Below are 23,677 nucleotides of genomic sequence, written 5' to 3'. Positions count from 1 at the left end.
TCTTAACTTGGTGAAATACTTGAAGATACCTGGGGAAAGAAAAGTTAGGGCACTAGTTCTACCCCCCTCCGCACCAAAAAGGTGTCTGTGCCTGACATTAGCATAGCAGAGAAGCAAGTTCGTTTTAGTCCTTCCGTTGAGAAGACACAATAAAAAGGAAAGGTTACTACATGTACAAGAGCATTCTAGACTTATCAGAATCAAACAATAGGCAATCAGCGGATCGGTTGATAATGGATAGAAAATTTAGATAGAAAAGTTACAAAGGTTCCTTCCATTTAAGGAAAGAACCTTTGAATCCAACTCATTTATTTTAAATATTATAATTTATTGCACTTTCTATACCATTTCCTAGAGTGGTTCACCTTCAACAAAAAATGTGGCATGTTCATTCTCTGTCCAGAAGACATAGGTAAAGGATGGAAAACAGATAACTATTTTCAACTCACAAAGCCAGGCACCTTGCAAACAGGAACTGCAGTTTTTTGTTTTTGTTTTCTAGCTGATCCTAGAGGCATCTCCTACTTCCTCTTCTCTTTCTCTTTTTAGAAGGCAATCTTTTGACTGTATCTTTGTGGAATTCTATTCAAACCTATTTTTAATTGTTATTTATATTTTCAATAGAAGAGAATAAATATAGCTCAAGGTTGAACGGTGGAGTCCTTGGTGCTCTCTGAGCTTGGTTGTTTGCTTGCAGATTTTCATTACCCAACTAGGTAACATCATCAGTGCTAATGAGTGTGGGGTTTGCTCCTTGTTTATATACAGTAATTTGCCCTGCCAGTGTTGGTGGGGGGGGTGTTTTTCTCCTTGGTAGTTCCTTGATTAGGGTATTGTCTTCTGCTTGTTTGGTGTTGATCTCTGCTTATCTGGATGTAGGCTGCTGGAGAGGATGTGTTCTGGTCTTATTGTTTCCTTCTTATTGTCCCTTTTGAATGGTGTGTAAATGTGGTTTATCTCTATGTGTCTTTTGATGGCTGATTTGTCTGAGTGCCAAGCTTCCAAGAATTCCCAAGTGTTTTTGCATTTGGCTTGGTCTAGGATGCTCACAGTTTACCAACTGAAATTGTGGTTGAGTCCGGCCATGTGTTGTGAGATTAAGGAGCTTTCATTGTGTCTTCTGACTGCTAGTTGGTGTTCATGGATGCGCTCTGCTAGTCTTCTGCCTATCTGTCCTACATAGTGGCTGTTACAGTTGATGGTTCCTATTTTTTCCTCTGGGGCTGCTGGGTCTTTTGATTTACTTAAGATGTTTTGGAGAGCTTTAGTTGGTTTGTGTGCTATCGTGATGCTGTGTAGTTGTAATAGTCTGTTGGTTGTTTCTGAGATGTTTTTGATGTATGGTAATGTTATCCTTGTCATAGCTTTTGTTGGTTATGCTGTAGTGGGTTGAGTGCCCAGGCACTTTTTGATACAGTTGCGTGGGTATCCATTTTGTTGGAAGTTGTTGTATAGGCAGTCAGTTTCCTTTTTCTGCTGTTCTGGGTTGCTGCAGTGTGTTTGCACTCGTCTGAATAATGTTCTTACACAGCTCCTCTTGTGGGAGGTTGGGTTACTTTGGTAATGGAGCACTTGGTTAGTGTGGTTATTTTTTTTGATACACTTGTATTTCTAATTTCCTCTGCTGATGAGGATATCCAGGCAGGGTAGTGTATTGTTTTCTTCTTCCCTTGTGAATTTTATTCCTTTGAAGATGTTGTTGATAGTTTCATGTGCTATCTCTAATTGTTCCTTTTTCATTATGACAAAGGTGTTATCTACATACTGGATCCATACTTCTGGTTGTATGTGTGGGAGTGCTATAGTTTCTAGATGCTGCATTACAGTCTTTGCTATGAGTCCTGAGAATTCTGTGGACATAAAGAATGCTGTGACATCAAATGAAACCATTTTATCTTCTTCCATTTTTAGGTCTTTGATTTTCTGGAGGCACTGTAGTGGGGAGTTGATAGAAGTCTCTGTGAGATGTCCAAGCTTTTTTTGTAAGTTCCTTGGCTATGTTGTATATTGGGGTCCCTGGTAATGATACAATTGGACGAAAAGGTATGTCGGGCTTGTGTATTTTGGGGCGTCCCTATAAGTGTGGGAGGATGGGTCCATTGCTTTTCATCTGCCACTGTTCTTTCATAATTCATATTTTAAAAGATTGTTATTCATAATTTAAAAGATGGTATGGTATAAATTAAATTTACTAACGCTTCAGAAACTATAGATTACTGCAAAGCATATTTCTCCAACTGTTAAAACAGTAGCTGTTTCTCTTAATAACAAGACGCAGGTTCATGCCAAGTACTCATATACAGAGACCTAGGACAAGGACAGATATGAGTGCATGCCTTCTACTTGTCTCTAACTTAGTCAATCTCAAATAGAAATCCTGACCCAAACCCTTAAGAGCCAGAGTGGGGTGGTGATGAAAGAGTTGAAATGGAACTGTGGAGATCCAGGTGCAGAACTACTGAATGGATGATGTTGGGCTAGTCAGTCTCACTCAGCTCAACCTACCTCACAGAGTTAGTGTTTGGGGGGACAATTTTGGAAGAGGGAGTGCTATGCACAGTTTGGAGGAAAGGCAGGACGTAAATCAAATCATAGAGAGATTTCTCCAAGCAGAAGAGGCCAGAGCAACAGATGATGCAGAGATGCAGCAGGCGGTCTCTTCACCGATGGGGTCTTGAAGTTCCAATGAGACATCCTTTCATGTTTTCTAAGCAAGCAGCTTCCTCTCTGGGAATAATCAGCGGAGTGCCTTTACTGGCGAAGGGAAATCTTGAGGCACTAGCAATCGTTTTGTTGTGAAAAGAAAAGGCGACCTGGCGCACTCCACCATAACGTCCGGAGGGACCATACGCAGCCCTCGGGCGGCTCTTCGCTAGGCCACGGCACCCTCCCCGTGTCTCGAAGCGATTCTTCTGTCCAGAGGTGGTGAAGCGCGAAAGATGAGTCGCTCCCGTGACTCACGCCTCACCTCCTCTCCCTCAGCGTGGAGGGAAACTGAGCCGCGCGCAGCAGCGGGTCCCCCGTCGCCCCACTCCCGAGAGGGCGCGCGCCCGCCTCGCGCCTCCATTTCGCTCCCCTTCCCCGACCGGTCGACCCTCGCGCGCCCCAGCCTATTGTTCTCCCGCCGTTTCCTTCCCCCTCGCCTTCCCCTCGCAGGTGGGCGGGGTTTTCCCGGCCTCGACTGACACTTCGGAGGCGGGCCGGAGCCGGTGAAAGCGGGAGGCTGGAGCCGGCTGCCCGGCGGGACGGAGGCGGCAGCGGCGGCGGCGCTGCTGAAGGCAGCTTCGGGCCTGCTGTGCGGCGCTTCGCCTCATCGGCTGCCTCCGCGCGGGCTGGCAAGCCAATGAGGGCCCGGACCCCGGCCCTCGCTGCCTCAGGAGCTGCCGGGAGCCCCCCGTGCCGTCCGCCGGCCCGAGGAGGGGCGGGTCGCCTGGACCCCCATGCGGCGGCTCCAGGAGAAGTTCAGAAGGTGAGCCGCGTTGGTTTATTGGGTGCGAGAGACTCCGTTACAGGCGGCGGCGGTTCTTCCTCTCTAGGAGGAAGACAGATTCACCCTAATGGGTGTGTTCTCCTTTCCCTCTTCCGATGCGTTAATCTGGGAAATTCTGCATTGTTCGGGTTGCCAGACCTTATTTTCTACCGTTTACTCTGTGTTCTGCCTCGAGAATGGAGATCTCTTACAACAAAACGTCCTTTTTTAAACACGTGTCTTAATCCTCCCTTCTCCAGTTGGCTGCATTCCGTGGAGTTGACTGAAACGTGGGGTCCGCTTTCCCTTTCCTCCTACGTTTCAGGGCACGCTTTGGGGGATTTTGATTTGCCGTAGCTATTTTGGGGTTATGTACCCACCGGAGGAAACGGGAAGGGGGGAGGCAGAGAATCAAGATGGCTTAACTTGAGTTGGCACAATAAGCTGCAGTTGGGTAGTCATGTCGAGGGTCAAGTGAAAACAGATTCAGGGCGAGATCGTTAGTCGAGATTAATTAAAGCAGAGTACAAATAACGTAGATGTGGTTATGTGTGTATACCTCATTCAGGGATATGTGTAACTCTTTGCCTCTTTTCTAAAGACTGGAAACCCATAAAGGGGCTGTGATCTTGACTTACTGCCAGGAGCTTTTATAAGATTAAAACTGGATTTAATCTCTAGCACTCAGTTTTGAATGCCATTAAGGTGGTTTCTCTAAAGAAGTTCAATGTGCGTATCTCAGTACAGGTGGAATTTTGGGGATACTGATAGTTTATCGAAAAAAGACAGAAAGATATGTTACTTGAGCATGGGTTCCATAAAATGATGTAGAAAAATGCATATATAGTAATTATAAAGCCCCATCTGGGAATAGCGGACTTTGTCAACTGAATTGTTCCAGCTGAAATTTATTTTGGTTTATAAGCATGGGCTTTTATCAGTAAGCTTCATTTTTGTTTCTAATATTAGTCCTTTGTTGTGTCTTTTGTTGATGGGATACAGACCTTTTGCTTAGAGCATACAAAAAGGTACATGTTAATACATTACAAGTATGTATGATAAAATCTATTTTGTTTTTGTAGGTAAATCCATAATGAAATTACTCTGCTATGAAAAACAAAATCACATATGGGAATGTTAGTCTTTGCATCTGATTTCAGAAGTGGTTTTGTGAGATACAGAGATAAATTGAGAGAATGAGTATTTGTATGCAAGTTATTTCTGTTTTCATACATTTAACCAGACATTAATTTGATCCAAGCTGATAGTTTATCTTCCATCACTTTTTTTTCCCTCCATCACATTTTAATTCTACCTCATTTTTCTTTCTTCCCTGCACCATTTTGAATTACCTATTCATGTTCACTGACTTTCTTCCTGGAAATACAGATACTTATCTGAGGAATGCAAACACTTCTGGCCTGAGTTTTCTCAGAAAGGCATCTGAAATTCAAATCCTTGGATTAACTCCCCTTCCTTGTTTTTTTTTCTTCTAGTGTAACTGCATTTTGTGATTTCCTTTATTCCACTTTATCTCCAAGTGAGAGAAGCCAACTGAATTTGTACACTCTTTGAAACTGACAATAGAGACAGCTGAAGTTACAAGGGAATGTGAGCATTTGGTATTGCATATACTTACTGTTGAACAGGTTCTTAAAACTATAAATATATGAAATAAGAAGTGGCTATTCTCTCAGCTGCTGAAAAAAATTGGATAGGGATCTGCTCATGGATAAGAGTACAGTAGACATTATAGTGCTTTTCTTTCAGAAAGGAAATAGACCATAGAGAAATGAAGTTTCTCATCTTCTAGAAGTGGGTGAAAGTTCATATATCCGGTGTTTGTCTTGTTCATCTTACTTGAACTACATTTCTCTTTCATGTATAACATATTAGAAAGCTTTTCCATTTTTTTCCCTTTTTATTTTTCAGAATCATTCATATAGCAGTAGGACAGGATTCATCTGTTTGAGGGGCAAAAGAAGAACTGAAAGCAATTTGGGAATAATATACTAAAGTAATTTGGAAATTATTGTGATAGTAATAGAGGCTGCTGAAAATGAGCCAAGCATGTGTTAGGTCAGAAACAATAGTGCCAAAATACTAATGCAAATGTTTGTTCTCTTTTTAAAAAATATGTCATATAGGACTCAAAGTCACATCTGTTGTATTCTCTGCTGCAGTTATTACTATTTTGATGTTTGGAAAACGTATCAGATTTTCTCTTTATCACATCATGCTCCAATTATTCCTTAGAATTTTAGAGACAAGAATGGTTTAATTTGAAGCATGAATGGACCTGCCTTTATACATGGTCCAACTTCACATGGTTACATGTCTTTGTTTTTCACATCAGAAATGCTGAAGAATTGGCTTCTTCCTCTTTTATAGTTTCATTTTTACTTTGAAAAATGTATAAAACATTTTTTTCCTTTTCACATATGAGTCAAGAACAATTATTTAGAAGCAAGGTTTATACAGTTAAAAATAGGTAAAGGAGACAGATAATGAGAGTAGGTTTGTTGTAAATTTTGGATCCATCCTTCAGTTAAGGGAGACTCCTTAGGTCAAACCTTAGTAGATAGCACCTTGCCAATCTGGCTGATCTAGAAAGCTCAGGAGACTCAGTCCAGGTTAGTATTTGGATGAGGCCACCTGGGAATTCCAGGAGTGAGAACTAAAGGAAGAAAATATCCTAGAAGAAGGTAGTGACAAACATCTTTTGTATTACTGCCAAGAAAACAATATAGTGGTGTCCGTGAAGTCTGTTGGAATCAATCCTGAAGGAGATTTTACCTTTACCTTTCTTAGATCAGAATGGCTAAAACATTCCCAGGTAATTCAGCTCCATATTCACCAAACCAGTATCAAAATGTTACAGCATTGTTTTTAATTGTGATATGAAGTTTTTATCAACTTCATAATTTTTACATGCCAACCATGATCATAACCACTGTATTGATTTCGTCTTACTTCATTTTGAAAATAAGCATGAACCAGCCTGATTACCAAAGTCCCTTTTTTAGAGAGCAACTACCAATTTTCCAGTCCTGTCTCTTATCTATGAAGAGACTTATAGCTCAGTTGTCTGGATTGTCTAGTTTAGCAAGACAAAGAGGTGAATTGTAACTTGTATTGCAAGAACATAACGTCACAACTGGTATCTTAATTTAATTCTCCCAGGGTTTGTGTGTGTTTGAGTCAGTCTTGACTCCTGATGAACACATTAAAAGCCCTGGGCTAGAAGCCAGCAGGCTTTGAGTTCTAATTTTGCTTTAGGCACAGAAGCCAGCTGGGTGACTTTGGGCCAGTCACTCTATGTCAGCCGTAGGAAGAAGGCAATGGCAAACCACTTCCAAAAATGTTGCCAAGAAAATTGTGTGGATTGTCTCTCAAATTACCAATAAATATTAAGAGAACAAAACTAGAGCATTATGTATGTTCTTTTTTGTTCCTATCAGGTTTACCTTTTAAAATCTAGACAGCATTGATCTGCATGTTTATCAGTTTAAGATTCATTTGAATCCATTAAAAAATCCTTCTAATAAGATGATTCAAGGCTGCAGTATGAGGGTTTAATCATTTAAATAATCGTACGCAAATTAGACCCAATTGGGCATCTTCAGTACAGTACTGTTAGAAGTGCCAGTAGACAGTGCATTTTTTAAGCTTTCATAAAAAGATTGATTAAAATGCAGAAATTTGATGAATTGAAAATGCAGTATACTAATAGGATTGCCTCTTAGAGATAGCCTAAAGATTATTTTTTAATATTTAATTTAAAAAATTATTAATACAAAAAAACCCAAAAAACAATGTATAAAGCTATGAGGAAATATAAAATAGAACAAAAGGAAACTAAACAAAAAATATAAGTATACAGGACATATATTCATGGATACATATACATATATACAAATTCTACATAAGCATTTCAATATATTTCATCATAATCATCCATAGCAAGTCTACATGCTATTATGTGCCGCTAAAACTTAATAATATAATGCAGGGGAGAGGGCAATTGCTCACATTTATGAATTGATGCAAAGCAATCTTAGGTTAACGGAGAAAGCTGATAAGCTAATTTTGGGGAACAAAAACTGCAATATGGCTACTGGTGGTTATGACTCAAGCAGCCTGTATTAAAAGGATTGTTTCAATCCAGCTAAATTTGTATAAGATTGCCCTTTAGAACTAGTTTATATTAAGTGGTTACCATAAGTAACTATGAATTACTTGAAAACAAGTACATGGAGTTCCATGCTTGTATTTTCATGCATGTAAGTGAGTGGGCTGAGGAGGTGGGGTGGAACACTCTGTTTCCATTCTGTAATATCACAGTAGTGCTAAAGCTTTTGTGGCTTATTTTCAAGCCAACTCTGTTTTTACAGGAAGTATTCAAGTCATGTTGTTTTGGTGAGGCACAATAGAAGAGGGAGGATGGGAATACCTTCTCTCAAAAAGGAAAAAATACCACATTCCTATTATACCTGTAAGCTGCTGGCTTGTCACCTGCATGGATTTCTGCTTTTAAACAAAATGAAAATAGCACTGTAATGCAAACTAGTCCCTGCAATTTTCTTGGCAACATTTTTATAAGTGGTTTGCCATTGGAGAAGGGGACTGGCCCAAGGTCACTCAACTGGCTTCATGCCCCAGTTTCTAGCCTGATGCCATAACCACTACACCAAACTGGTTCAAACTGCAGGGACTTGTCCAGGCATTTGCCAGGAGTCAAGACTGACTTGAAAGCACCAAACAAACAAACTAGAGAGTTTTTTGCCTACAGAAAGTAGAGGCAGCTCTTATTTCTCAAGATGTGAGAGAAAACAACAAATTTCAATACAATATTTGGGAAACATTGTATTTATATCTGTTTATTTGAATATCAGAATTCTTGAAATGCAGAAAGTAAAGAGGATTATTTTATTATTAAATTTGAAAATAATTTGGAAAAGTACAGTATAATTAATTAACACATTCTCAGAGTTCAATCTGTTAGCAATGTTAGTCATTTGCATTTAAAATTATTTCCCAGTTTTACATAAGATTGGTAGAGGTATCTATCTCTTACAAGGAATCTTTAATTGCATTGTACAAGGAACTAGTAGCTGTATTTGTACTATATGCATATTGAAGCAAAATCTAGCCTCTGCACATTATTCAGTACACTATGTATATTGTCCAATGTAGTTATTTAATAATATATAATATAACCCTTAGTGGCTAGAAATAGGGATATGCAAAACATTTTTGAAATATTTTAAGCTTGAAATGAGCTGTTCCAACTTTACTGGAAATCGTCCAACGCTGTTGCTACAATACTAGAAGTGTTCTGAGCTTCTGGCATAGTCATAACAGTATCAGAATACCTCTCAAAAGTTAAAAAAACAGCTATTTAAGATTGAAACACTTCCAATTTGAAATATTTTGCACAACACTAGTTAAAAGAGTTGATGTTAAGAAATCTGAGTTCAAATATTCTCTTCATGATAGACTGGAATTGTTTGTAAATATATGTGCAAGTTTAGTGTTCTACCCATATGCTATTTTTACAAATGTATGTTGTTTGGGGAGCAAATCTATAACTTTCAATATGGTTCTACCTTAGAAGTACATAAAGAAGAAGCCAGATAAAGGTGAAGAGCAAAAAGTGACTGAGATGCACTAAAGCCTCTTGTGTTACAAAAATTTACTACGTGCAATCTGTCCCCTGCCAAGCTGGCCAGTGCTGAGAAGTAAGGTGCTGGATGGGAGAAATATATGATATCCATATTTATTCTGTTCCAAAAATATACTTATGCCATGATTGTATGATTGTGGCAGAACTGGCTTGTATTTCCTTTTGTCTCACATATAATTCATTATAAAAAGGGTTCTGTTAGAGTCACACAGTTGTGGTCTGTCAGAAATGGTAACTATCTCCATTTACGTGGGGAACTATATTTATTGTCTGTATTCTGGGAGAGAATGTAGAATAAGTGAAAGGAATTACAGACAAGCACTAACGTTGATAAAAGCATAAAAATTTTATTTTTAGTAGCAGGATTCAGTTAATTTCACCCCTAATGCTGTGTATCTGTTGCTTTGATATACATTGATATATATTCTGAGTCAGGGATTAGAATATATACAATGTGTATGTGCATGTTCTAACCTTTTCATTATAGGTAGTCCTTGTTTAACGACCACAGTTGGGACCACCAACTCAGTCATTAAGTGAAGCAGTTGCTAAGTGAAACCATGACTTTGCTTAAGATCTTACTTCAGTTTTCCTTTGCTTTACAGGCCTGTGAAGGTTGTAAATGCGAGGACTGGTCACAAAGTTACTTTTTCATCACTGTCATAACTGCAAACCTGTCCAAGGCAGTCATTAAATGAGGACTACCTATATTTTTGTCTTTTAGAAAAAAAGAGAATAGTGAAACCACTATATAGGAAGAGTCATAAGTGAATGATATACAAAAAGCTTTAGAAGTGGCTCAGTATAACAGATGCTGAGTCCTGATCTGGAAGGATTTATGACTGTCATGCTAGTATTCTTTAAAAAAAAACACAGCTTAAAGACATCTTGTATAGGAGATTCACAATAGAAAATGGCAATAAAACACATGGCTTAAGGAGACTTGTACAGTTTGGTGCTGAAACATATTGCTAAAAACCTTGGGATAATTATAAAATCACTGGAGTGTGTGCAGGGATTTATATAGCCAAATTTCTGTTGGCAAGCTCTAGTGAACATTTTCCCTAAGAGTGCTAAATCCCTCCACACAACAGTGCCCAAGATTTATATACATACATCCTACTGGCTTTACTCTGGGAAAGGGCCAGGAGGAAGAGCAGCATACTAGTTGTGCACTATTGCTTCAATGTGCCATGCTTCAAGCTCCTTCTGGCAGGAGTATATTCTCCCTCACCAGTTCTACTAAAGGTAGGGATGGATGCTGAGTGCCTACGCTCAGGATACTCAAGCAGCCCTACTCATGCCCCCCTCCCCACCTTTCCCCATGCCTGTTCGTTCAGGGTTCCTAGGCCATGCACGTATTAGACAAATGTTAACCTTCTTCCCAGTTTGAAATTGGGAAAGTATGTCATAAATATTGTGTACAGTTGCTGATATGTTCCATCTTCATCTCTGTGTCTTTTAAAATTTAGATTTTGGTTACTGATTCATTATATTTGCTGCAGGATGATGCCATGCTAAGCAGAATGATTGAAATTATTCTATCTGGAGTTATAGTTACTAAACAAAGTTCTAAGCCTTTCTCCCCATTTGAAATTTGTAAATTGATTGGTGTAGAGTAGCTTATAAACTAGGGTCTTATTTACAGAGTAGGAAAGGAGGGGAGAGATACTTATTATGGATTACAGTATTATGCCCTGTAGGAATGATAACTCTTTCAAAGTAGTGTGTGAGGCACTTTGAAAGATACATAGGAAAGAGAGAACTAGGAATTGTCAACCCCTGACTCTGCCTCCAGTGGGAAGCTAACTTTGGAATACAGTGTATCTTCCATGTGCAGAAGTTATTTAATTCATGCAAGAAACAATCTGAATTCCAACCTGTTATATATTGAAGGTGTAAGGTAGAAAGTAAATATGAAAATTACAGATTGAGAACTAGAATCTACTTGTATAAACAAAATTAATAATGACATAAAACTGAGAACAGAACCTATTAAGCAAAACTAGATCTTTACTTGTTTTCAAAAGTGTAGCACACATGAATGATAAATTATATAAACTCTTAAATGGCTTCATTGGTACAACATAATAGATTTTGTGTGAGCTCCATTTTCTCTATTCTTTTGTCTGTCCTTTATTGTCCTTAAGATTTTTTTTTTTTAATGACTCATCCTCACGTCCCACATTGCTTCTCAGGTCTTATGCATGGTTGTACCTTTGTTATTACTTCGGGTTGGAACCATTTAGTTTCTCTGTTCTGATTCCTTGGCTGTCCATGGGCTATTTCTAGGTGTTGCTGGCCACAAGGACAGAACTGGACTTGCTGCCAACACTGGAATTCTTTTGCAACACTACTTGTGTCTCTCCTCCTTGCTGATATTGTCAGTTATTTATTATTTTATTTCATTAGATTTGGTGCCATCTGATTTCAAGTGATTCTCTGTGGGTCACAATACACCAAACAAGATAGAAACAATATAATAAGAAACAATATACAACAAAAACCAAAGTAGAACAAAAAAAGACACCCCCCCCAAAAAAACCCAGCAGATACCCTCAAACATCCCACCATCCCATATGCAGCAGAAGGGGCTCCAGCTGCCTTAGCCTAAGGCCTGGGAGAACAGCCAGGTCTGATGACTCTCTGGAATACCAGCAGGGTGGGAGCCATATGGATCTCAGGGGGAACCTCATTCCAGAGGGTAGGCACTGCAGTAGAGACGGTGTACTTCCTGGGTCTGTAGATGACATTGTTCAATCAAAGGAACCTGGAACATGCCGACTCTGGCAGTTCAAGTTGGCTGGGCAGAGACCACAGGAGTTTGGTGACCCTTTTGGAAAGATGCTAGACCCATGTTTGGAAATAACCTTACTTGCAGATCAGAGATGCAGGGTGTTTCTGTATATATGATGTTAGCTGGGCAGTTTGACAAGTATCTGAGCGCATCATTCTAGGCTCCCACCTCCGTGTGCCCAATCCTGCTTCATTAAGATTAGGAAGAGTCCTTAGTAATTGTTTTCCCACTGACAAGCAGTGTTAAGTGGAAGGAGAAATGAAGCCGGGGAATCCATTGCTTTCCTTACTTGGGACAGCACTAATTGCCAACTGCATTACTGTGGCAGTAGTTTGGCAATCAGGACAGCATTTTTTTTGCCAGCAAACTTCTATGGTGGCTCATGGTGATAGCATTTTAAAGTGGCTGTGCTCCTTGATTAAAAGTTTATGGGTATAGAATATATGTGTGAAATAGAAAGGAAGTGTGTACATACTATTTTTCACATTTTGAACAGAAAAGCAATATTGCCAAACTGAAGGCAGGATTCTTATGCAGTTCTTAGAACAGGTTTATGAATTGTCTAACTTACTAAAATTAAACATTTAGTAATTTAAAGATTTACTAGGAGTTGAATGGCTTTGAACACAATTGGACTTACAAATACCTCTGTATCAGGGAGTTTGCAGGAGGCACATAGTCCCCAAGCATCACTTTTATTATCGCCTAGCATGCTGAGAGTGTACTGCCAGTTTGGTACTAAATGGTCACATTTCAGTGGTATGATTTTATATTGCTTTGGGGAAGGTAGCAAGTTTATAAGGATGGGGAGAGGAATATTTCTACCTAGTGGCCTCTTGCTCCTAGTTTCCCTCAAAAAAAAAAAAAAACTTTTTAAAAAAAGGGGGACTGAAAATTTTGACCATGCATGTTCTGGTGGTGTCACTATCATGGGACAGAATTCTGTGGGAGCAGAATGTAGGGAGACTGAGTTGCAGCATTTGACTCCTCGAATGTTGCCCATTCCACTCTACATGTTAAATGCCAAAGTCTAATCTTAAGAATGCATGTATTATCTAAAGTTATGATTGTTATAAATACATAAATACATTGTTAGAAGCAATCCAAATAAATTCAGTGAGGCAAATTTCGTAGCTGGACAACAGAACTAAGTTTTTGTGGTTGAACTAGTCTGCTTGACACTCAGCTAAGTAATAATTCAGCTGAAATTTGAGACACTGATTTATACATTCAGAATCTGTATTTCTTTATTTCAAGTTCTAATCAAATGTGACCACTGTAGTACTTTATTGAAATCGTATGAAGATTGAGACAAAATGAAAGTTGGTATTTGTTTCTTTGGGTATGTATGGCACCTTTTATTTCCCAAGTTTCAATAAAGCCAAATAAGAAGACTTGAGATGAGGCTTTTAACAGAGGTTTTATTGGCCAAGGAAACCTTCTGGATGGCTCAAGGAGTGTTGCCCAGAACCACACCTTGCAAAGCAAGCAACAAAGATTTTATAGGCATATTCAGATATTTCAGATAGTACATCCCCTCATATCCATACAAGGGAATTTTGGGATGACCCAGAGAAAAGTAAAGGTGGGCCTAAAGAGGTGAATCTAAGTTTAAATACCTAACTTCTTTGGAATTTAGGGCCTCTCTCGTTGCAACTTCTTTGCCTGGTACCAATCTAATTTATGGCTTCAGGCATATGGCTAATTGCTTCTAAGGAAATGGGGTGGGGGACTGCTGTGCTCTCTTAGAAGGCAATCAGGCATTCAACAAAGAGATAAGGTGGGGGAAAGAAACACTGTGCTCTTTACAAAGCAAGTTAATCCTTTGTTAAATAAGATAGAGTGCACTATCACATGCATGCCCACACATTTATGAGAGAGAGTAAAATTGTGTATCAAAACAATGCCCTTCAGGTACAAAGCATAACTTGATCCCATGCCATTTTGAAAGGGAGTCAGGATACATTTAAAATATACAGTATAGTAATGTGATATATGTTTTGGAGGTTTAGTTAATTAGAATGAAAGTCAGTGTGCACATTCAGGGCTAGTGATAACTATCACATCAACAAATGAGCTCTGTTTTTATTAAGGTTTGGAGTTTTATCTATGTCGTAACTTTTTGGTAAAAATTTTGGTTCTGCTGGACCCAGTTTTTTACAAGATACTCTCTAGTGTGAAGATCTGAATCAGTTAATTGGAAGAAAGCCACTGTTAAGCACAGTTTATTCCAATTGATGAATGAATATATAGAGACCTAATGTAAATTTCTTGAATTGTAAGATTTAGAGTTGAGTTTTTAAGTTGAGGAGATTGTGTTGATTTTTTTTTAAAAGGTGTATATACAGCCAGAATCTAGGAAATAGAACCATCAGAGATGTTAATTAGGTTTACTTGTCATAATTTCTACTATGGAAACAAAAGAAGGTGGACTTCTTTTCCAAATCATGCCTCTATTACCTATCCTCTTAGTAGCTTTGTTTCAGGGTATAGATGCCTATTGCTATGGCCAAGGTTTTCTTTCCCCAAAGTTATGTCAGAATAAAAGCGGTGTACTGTACATTGCTGCTTGGCAGTTTATAGTTGCACAACGTTACTTTCAAATTCTAAGTGCCTTTTTGTGCCAAGTGGGACATAAAGTCTGGAAAGACAAACCACTTTTAATGAATTCTAAATTTTCATTGCAAATGTGTTTGTTTAATGTTCAGTATCAAGAACTAAATGTTTTAATTCAATAAATGAATGCATTCCTTTACATTCTTACAATATTAATCTGCATCAACCTAATATCCTGATTATCTCAACAGATTCATGAATCATCCAGCTCCAGCAAACAGTCGTTATAAACCTACTTGCTATGAGCATGCTGCTAACTGTTACACTCACGCAGTAAGTAGATTTACTGGAAGTCAATTCATATGATATTCCAAATAATTCTAATTCCAATCTACCATATATACAAGTTTATAAACCCATCTGTGGATAAGCAGACCCTCACATTTTTAACCAAAATACCGTGGAAAATGCACCACCCACAGATAAGCCAATTGTGAAAATTAAAACATACAAATATTTTGAGGGTCAGCTTATCCATGGGGGGCACATTTTTCATGGTATTTTGCTTAAAAATATGAGGGTCAGCTTATCCATGGATGGGCTTATACATGAGTATATACAGGATATATGGGTACTTTTAAAAGCTATTACAGTATACACTCCCGGATAAGCCCATCCACGGATAAGCCGAACCCAATTTTTGAATTGTATTTTGGCACCTAAATTCTGGGCGTATCTGCAAGTATATATGATAGATTAGATTTGATAGTATGTTAAGTTATGATGGTGAATAATTGTTACTGGAAAGTACCTTTAACAAAATGACATTGCTGACTTAAGTAGATGTTTTAGGAACAGAGGAGAGTCTAACTGTTCCTTCAATAATATGTGTGTGTGTATGTATGTATGTATGTATGTATGTATAGTCTTGCTTCACTTTAGCTCATATTTTTTAAAGTTCCTTAAAGTCTCATGAAAGCTGGTCCTCCCATAAACTAATAAACTGATAAAGATTTTCTGTTACTCTGAAAGGTTTACATTGATTGATTTTAACAAGTTTTTTTAAACAAAATAGTATATATGTTGAAGGTTATTTTTGTTTAGTTTTATTTTAAAGTGGCTCTTCATAAAAGACTAAAATAATATTTATTAGTCTGTTGCCCGTATGTATTTGTAAGTGGCAGCAGCTGGGCAAACTTGTCTGGGACTGGAGGGTAAAGAGAATCAGCCCTGGTCAGTATTTGGGTGAGAGTCCATAATGAAATCTCAGAGCTATTAAGTATGTTGGGGTTGGAAAAAAATCTTAAGGCAGTAGCAAACCACTTCCATGTTATTGCCAAGAAAACTGGATGTCCACACATACTCATCAAGAGTCAAGTTCAATTCAAGGGTATATTGTTTTTAAAGGAGAGAATGTACTAATTCTTATAAAGCATCTATACATGACTCCCAAAAGAGATTATTATGTTAAATTATTTGGGCACAAAATGAATGGCAAGTTACAAAGGCAATACATTATTATCAGTTCTTGGGGCTGAATCGATAATTTATTAGATCAGAGATCTTTGCTTTTGTTATGCATTGCTTTAATTAATTTTTCTGGTATATGCTGCTTATGTATTAAAGATGGTAATGAAATTATTGTTAAAGAGAATCATTATTTATTTATTCTAATTTCTATTTTGGTTTGTGTTTTGTTTGGAAGCTGACTACAGTTTTGTCAGTTTATGCTAAAGTGATTGTTCAACCAAAGCCTTGTAGGTTCTTTTCCATTATTTTCCTTTCATGGGACATGAAATTCATTAAATTTATTCATTACATTCATTAAATACAGTAAATTCATTCAATGTTGTGTCAAGTTTGGATTCCCTCCCCTTCTTCTCACCAAATTGTCATGATGGTAAACTTAAATACTAGATTTTGGGAAACTTCACTGGAAATGACATCTTCCCCCTTTCTCTTTCTCTCTAGCAAAATGTTTCACAATTATTATAAAATGCTGATCAACAAGTAGCCTGCTTCTTATTTGGTCTGTGTTGGCTAAATAATTCTTCTGTTATTTCTGTATATCCTCCTTTCATTTCAAATTTTCTTTTTATATTTGGTTGACCAACAATTGTTGATTAAATAGTTAGTGGGATAGTTAATTTAGTTGCAATGGCCCAGCTTAGGCCATTTGTTATTATTGTTAAAAACGTACCAATTACTTCATTATTTCCCAGCTGAGAAATCTTTCAACATCATACGTATGTTTGTTTTTTAAACTCTTATAGTATTTGTCTGGTATCATTAATAGATTCATTTTTGGTTATAAGGTCAATGGTTTCCTATAACAATTGTGCTTGTATACTGGAACTAAGGAGGCATCTGAAAATATATTGATTAGTATATATGTATTGGCTGGTATCACAATAGTATACAGAAAGCATTTAGCTACGTTATGTATCCTAGACTACCTAGTCTTAGATATCTTCATACAATATTTAATACATACAAGTTAATGAAATGTCCAAGCTTGTCATCATCCTGTTTAGGAGCAAATGAATTTTAAGCAGACTGTAAAAATATTTTAGACATCTTACTTTGTATTTTAAAGCCAATGAAGCAGTTACAACACATAAACACATCATGCAAAATCTGGTTTGCTTAACCATGTGTTTTTGAACAAGCTATAGTAGCGTGATTCACAAATAACACATAGCCTATAAACTATTATTTATAATGGCTAGTTTACAGGTTACACTAAGCCAACATCCAGCAATTTTAGAGAAGACAATCTTGTATCTCTGTATCTAAAACCCATGCATTAGCTATTTTCTAAGTAGTTTCTGCTTTTTTTTCACTTGCCTGATGAATTTAATTTCAGCCTATTTTGATCTCAGATACAACATATTGTCTGATATAGTGCTGTTTTGTGCTTTGGGGTGTGGTGTGTCTGTGTGACACAGCAATTCTGTAACCTGGAGCTGCTGTTTAGGATGAGAGAGATCTTGAGGTTAACTGCTCAAGGTATTTGAGAGAATTGTTTCTCCTTTCCATGATAAAAATGGAGATTAAAAATATATATTTATTTTTTATGTACTAGGATAATATTCTTGTTTTGCTTTAAAATCCCACTTATTTTCACTTCATTTGAAGCAAAGGACAGAGAAAAGGAAAGTGGCTGATGTAGGGCTTTGACAGCTATCCAGATGAAATGCCATCTTCTGGGCATGCATACCACATGCCCAGGAGACCTTGGGAAGGTTTTCAAGCCATTCATTGTTCCATTGCTTTAAGTAGGGGATCCAGAAGGGGTGCTTTGTTCATGAGCCAGATGCCGTATTGAATTATTTGCACAGGCATATAAGGTGTAGAGGGCACAATTATAAATGCCATAAAATACAGAGAAGGAAGATAGCAAGTAACATATTCCTGTTTTTTGTCCTAGTTTCTTATTTGCCCAGCCATTGTTGGTAGTGCCCTCCTTCATCGACTCTCTGAGGATCAGTGGGAAAAGATAACAGCATGGATGTATGGAGTTGGTCTGTGTGCACTTTTCATCGTTTCAACAGTGTTTCATATTATTTCTTGGAAAAAAAGTCATTTAAGGTATATATTTGTGGCACTTTCTTCCCACACTCTAATCTGTTTCTAAGGATGTTTTTTAAATAAGTCTTTTATGTTACCCCTCTTCAGACTTTCAAAGCAAAATAATTTGTTACAGTGGTCCTTCTTGGTACAATTTATCCTTTGCTATTTTAAATATTCCCTAATATATAGACTGTAAAATACTTTTGTCTAGGGAGCTGAAAATTAAGTTAGTAGGAGCAAATAATGACTTCATTAGCACTGATCATAGGAGCTAATCCCACTCTCTGCAAGGAGTGTGAATTCTCTAGAACAGTGTTTCTCAACCTTGGCAACTTTAAGATATGTGGACTTCAATTCCACATATCTTAAAGTTGCCAAGGTTGAGAAACACTGCTCTAGAATATTCAGTTGCCACAATTCTGCAAGGTTAATGCAATCAAATAAACCAGCGTCATCCTTTAGTTGGTTTCTCTAAAGCCCATTAGCAAACATGGAACCTCAGGGTTAAGAAGCTACAACCCAAATGCTTACACTTCCCTATAATTATGCACTCTTGCAACAGCTGTTTTATGTAAGAAAACCAATGCTTACCCTCAACATTTGGATCCCCTCTTCTGATTTTGGGAAGAAAATTTCTCCAAAGCTAGATAGCTTAAGTTCTTCCTCAGATTCAGCACACGATCTAGAAGAACCTATACCATTTTTTTAGTGTCAGTTTGACACATTAAAAAATGGTTTTTAAGTTCGCATGAATTTTGGCTCAACAGTACCTCAGTCTGCCCTCAGTGCTCTACTGCAGCTTATGCCTGCTATTATTTGAAACAGGCTATTATTTAAAAGTTGGGGCATCTAGTACAGTCATAATTACAAGCAATCCTAGTGTTGTTCTTCCAAAGATAAACTTCTAAATCCCAGCAGATTTATGAGGAAGAATTCTCAGAATTACTCACCACATTTTGGAATAGGTACAACTTAATTCCATCTCACTTAATTACCTACTGGCAAGTAATCTGTGCAAATAGCCTATTTGCATCATTATTTCTAATTCTAACCTTACTCATGTCTCATATTATGTCTTGCATGAGTCATCTTCCGGTCTTTTTATTGAATATTAACTGGTCTCTAAAATATTAAAACATTGCCCTATCTTTATCTACTTCCAGCTTTTTCTACAGAATGGATCTAGGATTTATTCACTTGGACACATACAGAGTATGATTAAACACAATTGATTTTTTTTTAATGACAAAAAATCCAAAGACATCTTAAAGTATAAACATGCCAGCATAAAATAATTAGGGCAATAAAGTAACAAATCATCAACATACTAAAAAAACTCACCTCAATTTACTTCTTTTTGAAAAACACAAATATTCAGGCTAGATTTTTTAAAATGCTTGGTTGACCACACATCTATTTTTAATCAATTAATTCTCTAGTGTATATGTGCAATAGAAAGATGGAAGTGTCATGGAACAAATAAAATGGCAACCTTTAGCCTAAAATATTCTAGAACGGGAATCAGCTGCATGTGAGTGTGCTCCAGGCAACACGCTCACCTTTAAACTGCTGGGAAGCCTTCATGTGTGATGGAAGCTCCCCAAATGGGATATCCCACTCTCTCTAGCAGTCTCCCTGTCAGCAGATCAGCAAGCTGTCAGGAAGCATAGAAAAAATACAAATGGCTTCCTGGTGCCAAACATTGCTGGAAGGTCACAGTGAGGAAGGAGGAAGCCTTGTTGCTTCCTTTCAGCAGTTTTAGTAAGTGGGGGTGGGAGAGGGAGTAGAGGGGAAAAAAAAATAAGCCTGAAATTAAAGGCATTCTTGCTGCCGGTGTAAGCCAATTTGCAAGTGACTAAAGATTTCATTACACGCAAGAACCGTTTTGGCACTTAGTTTTAATTGCCAATGAATATGATAAACCAAGCCTATTAATAGCATCAGTTTAAACAATGTTTGTACGTGATCATATAGGCAGAGTGCAGTGAGATGCTGGGCTGTACTGCCCCAAATATATTCATGAATAAAGACTTTTTTCCTTTTCAATGTATCAAATTCCTAAGCTGAATTGCAAAGTACCTTCAGTAAATCACAAATTCTTTTCTCCAGAACTTAAGCAACAACATGACTCCGTACTTTCTGTTGTATAATGTTTTTGCTAAAGTATTTACTTTTATTTATTGAAAAAATACCCAAACCAAAAAAAAAAGCCTAATAGAATACATGAATAAAGATGAATAAAACCTTTGAACCAAAGACTCTAATATTGTTCAATTTTACAATTCTAAAATACAACAAAAAATGATGTTGGGAAGAAGAAAGGGAAAAGCAAATTTGGATACTGGTTCTTCGATTTAGATGTCTTACAGATTTTTTTCTGACAGGTTGGGGAAAACAAGCATCTTGTAGCTGTTCCTTCTCTTGGGCTAGTCTAGGCTTCCCTTTCTGTTTAATACTTCTTGAGTTTGAACTCCAGGGTAATAATTGTGTGCGGGTTTTTTTGTTTTTTCCTGAATTATTCCCTGTTTGCGTTTATTTAGGACAATGGAGCATTGTTTTCACATGTGTGACCGAATGATGATCTATATCTTCATTGCAGCATCGTATGCACCATGGTAAGGATTAAAATATGTACGTTTGGGTAGGAAAAAATCGTAATGCCATAGCTTCCATTTGAAGGATAAGTTGACTAATTGCTCCTAATCTGATGGGGACATAAGCAATAGAATAAAATTCATTTTCCATTTGATAAACTAAGTGTGGTTGGGGGGCGAGGTATGGTTTGTTGCAGACTGTCCCCCAAAAGACTGTACCACAGCTGTAGCTCTGAATGTGAGGCAACAATATTCTGTGGTGATGATCTTATACTTTATTGTTTTCAGAGAACTGAAATAATTTTAATAGAAAATGAGTGTTACAGAAGCCAGTGTGCACATTTTTATTACAGTTTTATGAAGCTGTAAGCTAATTTTAGTTTTCAGTGTAATAGGAATTAATAAATTAAAATTAAAATGTACTTTGCTATCAAGACTAAGTTTTTCAATTCACTGTTTAATGTAAGTACAGGTAGTCCCTCGGTTGAGAATGCCCAGTTTATTTATTTATTTATTTATTTGTCTGCGCTCAGTCATTGCTGACCCTGCAGTGACTGCTTGGACGAGTCTTTGCAGTTTTCAAGGCAATTGTTTTTCGGAAGTGGTTTGCCAGAGCCTCCTTCCTAGAGCAGAGCCCAGCTGGCGAGCGCAGGAGGCGGGGTTTCCATTGCTTTGCGCCCTTTTCGGGCACGCACGGTTTTTCCCGCTTACCGCCAACTGCTCCCGACTCCTTTTTGCAAGGCGCCACCAGCATTTTTCCTCCCACCGGAGTGAGAGTACCCATTTATCTACTCACGTGAGTTTTCGACCTGTTGGGTTGACAGGAACTGGGGAGGAAACAGGAGCTCACCCTGTTTAATGCGAAGGCTGGACTCGAACCGCTGAAGCGTCGACCATTTCTGGCCGGCAACTTTCAGCGTCATTAAGCTGCGCCACCGCGTCCCCCTGTTTATGGACAACCCGTAATTAAGAATGGAGCCTATTGTAACAAAATTTGAGTTAAATCCACGATGGTTCGAGTTCATTACACAATACTACTTATACAGTATTATACAATAATACTGTCCCGACTTACATACAAATTTGACTTCAGGACAGACCTTGGGATCAGAACTAATTCTTAAACTGGGGACTACCTATAATATTGATGTTCTAAATAAGCCTGAACAGTGTGTATTCATACTGTTGTATTTTAACTTAACTGTTTTTTTATATATATTTCTTTTAAACTAAAACCATATTAACCAAAAAAAAAAAAAAAAGGATATGGTTTATTTCCTTCTCCCTGCCTTTGAGAACTCCTGATTGTTTTTGTTTTGTTTTTACATCTGGAAAAAGAATTTACAATTCCTTTAATATGCCATTCTTTTACCAGTTCAGAAAGTCATTTAAATATTTTTTTAGGTTAAATCTTCGTGAACTTGGACCTCTGGCATCTCATATGCGTTGGTTTATCTGGCTAATGGCTGCTGGAGGAGCTTTTTATGTATTTCTCTACCATGAAAAGTAAGGATTATCATGATTTATTCTTGAAGTGATTCAGCTTGCTTGCTTGCTTGCTTGCTTGCTTGCTTTCTTTCTTTCTTTCTTTCTTTCTTTCTTTCTTTCTTTCTTTCTTTCTTTCTTTCTTTCTTTCTTTCTTTCTTTCTTTCTTTCTTTCTTTCTTATCATGGCTCAGTCCCACAGTTCATTTAGGATGTCAGTGTTACATGCATGAGATTATTTAACTTTTCATCCAAAGTTAAGTATAAAATAAAAAAAAAGAATCAATGTAATTCACATCAAAGTATTGGTTATATAACACATACATACATACATACATACATATGTGTGTGTGTGTGTTTATATGTTGATAAAAGGAAATAAAAGGTAGATGAAGCAAATTTAATAAAAGTTAAAATACCTAAAATACCTAAAAAGTAGAAAAAACAAGAAAAAAGGAAGTAATAGTAATAATTTTAAAAAAAGAAAAACCAGAATAACTTGAAGTGATGTTTTCTACCAGTCAGTAATCTCTGTAATATAAGCTTGTAGTTATATTACAAACTGAGTCACACCACTCCGGGTTCTCAGCAATATCAAGTAAAATAAACAATAACTAACACAAAAAAAATTAAGGACAGGAAGTAGTTCTGCTTCTGTTCAACACCAGTCATGTGACTTCATCCCCCCCCCCCAGGTGACCCCAGACACAGCCTGAATGTTAGTAGCAAGAGGAGTTTTGCTTCCACATATACAAGTTCCCCTAAGCCTTCACATATCCAAAAGAATGGTTACAGGCATTTTTGCTATACATACAAAGTTCAAGGGAGATTATTTCACGTGTGTGATGCTGTGGAGCAAGGTTACTCAGATCTCTTCCTGCTCAGTTTCATAAGACATTTCTAAATCATGGCACGGGTGCAAAAATTACAGTCTGTGGGCCACAGGCAGCCTTTCAGCATCTCTTTCAAGCGTGCAGGGTTTTGTTTTTGTTTTCTTCCATTTGAGGATGGATTGGGGCAATTTCTAAGGACAAGATCAGAGCCTTTATTCTTCCAAAGTCCGAAGGCACATTTCTCCAAACCCACCGCAAATCAGAACTGCTTTAGCTCTGTCCCAACACTGTTTGGCCTCCAGCATGGTACATGAAGCCTTGTGCAGATCTTGGACCAGTAGATGTTGGACACTCTTGTTAGAGCTTCTTATGCTGAGCTACACAAGATACTTTCTCATACGTGGTTGGAGTATATCTTTTTCTGTATAGAAAAGTATATCTTACCTAGGAATGCGTTTCCCAGTGTAAGGGAAAGTCTTCCTTTGGAATATCTGTGGGAGGTGGAGAGAGAGAGGTACTTACATACTTACACATGCTGTTATTTTCTCCATCTACTAATAATGGAAATTGAACCAACAAGAAACTCTTCCCATTTTATGGCTGCTTTACATAATATTAACAAATCTACCATTAAAGATTTGTTGAAGTTTGCTTCTGTTCATGAACAAAGGAATTTATTGTTGAC

At 37.6% G+C, this 23,677-nt stretch overlaps 1 protein-coding gene across 2 annotated transcripts in view; it reads left to right on the top strand.

The window, feature by feature from the left end:
• Positions 1–23,677, top strand: part of MMD (monocyte to macrophage differentiation associated) — a 33,576-nt gene that overhangs the window by 5,274 nt on the left and 4,625 nt on the right. The window contains exons 1-5 of one of the 2 annotated variants that reach the window (XM_007438023.4): positions 3,036–3,469; positions 14,760–14,841; positions 17,939–18,099; positions 20,622–20,696; positions 22,080–22,181. In XM_007438023.4, coding sequence (XP_007438085.1) covers positions 3,441–3,469; positions 14,760–14,841; positions 17,939–18,099; positions 20,622–20,696; positions 22,080–22,181 — 449 coding nt within the window. In that variant the 5' untranslated portion in view covers positions 3,036–3,440. Of the gene's footprint in view, positions 1–3,035; positions 3,470–14,759; positions 14,842–17,938; positions 18,100–20,621; positions 20,697–22,079; positions 22,182–23,677 lie in introns of those variants that run through there. The other variant, XM_088138203.1, reaches the window with a different exon arrangement.

The sequence above is a fragment of the Python bivittatus genome, unplaced genomic scaffold, assembly GCF_059951505.1.
Source record: "Python bivittatus isolate LINGU-HERP-01145 unplaced genomic scaffold, Pbiv_v1 ctg000220_np1212, whole genome shotgun sequence".
Classification (NCBI taxonomy): domain Eukaryota; kingdom Metazoa; phylum Chordata; class Lepidosauria; order Squamata; family Pythonidae; genus Python; species Python bivittatus.
The sequence above is the reverse complement of the archived record's forward strand: the minus strand, read 5'-3'. Positions and strand labels throughout refer to the sequence as shown.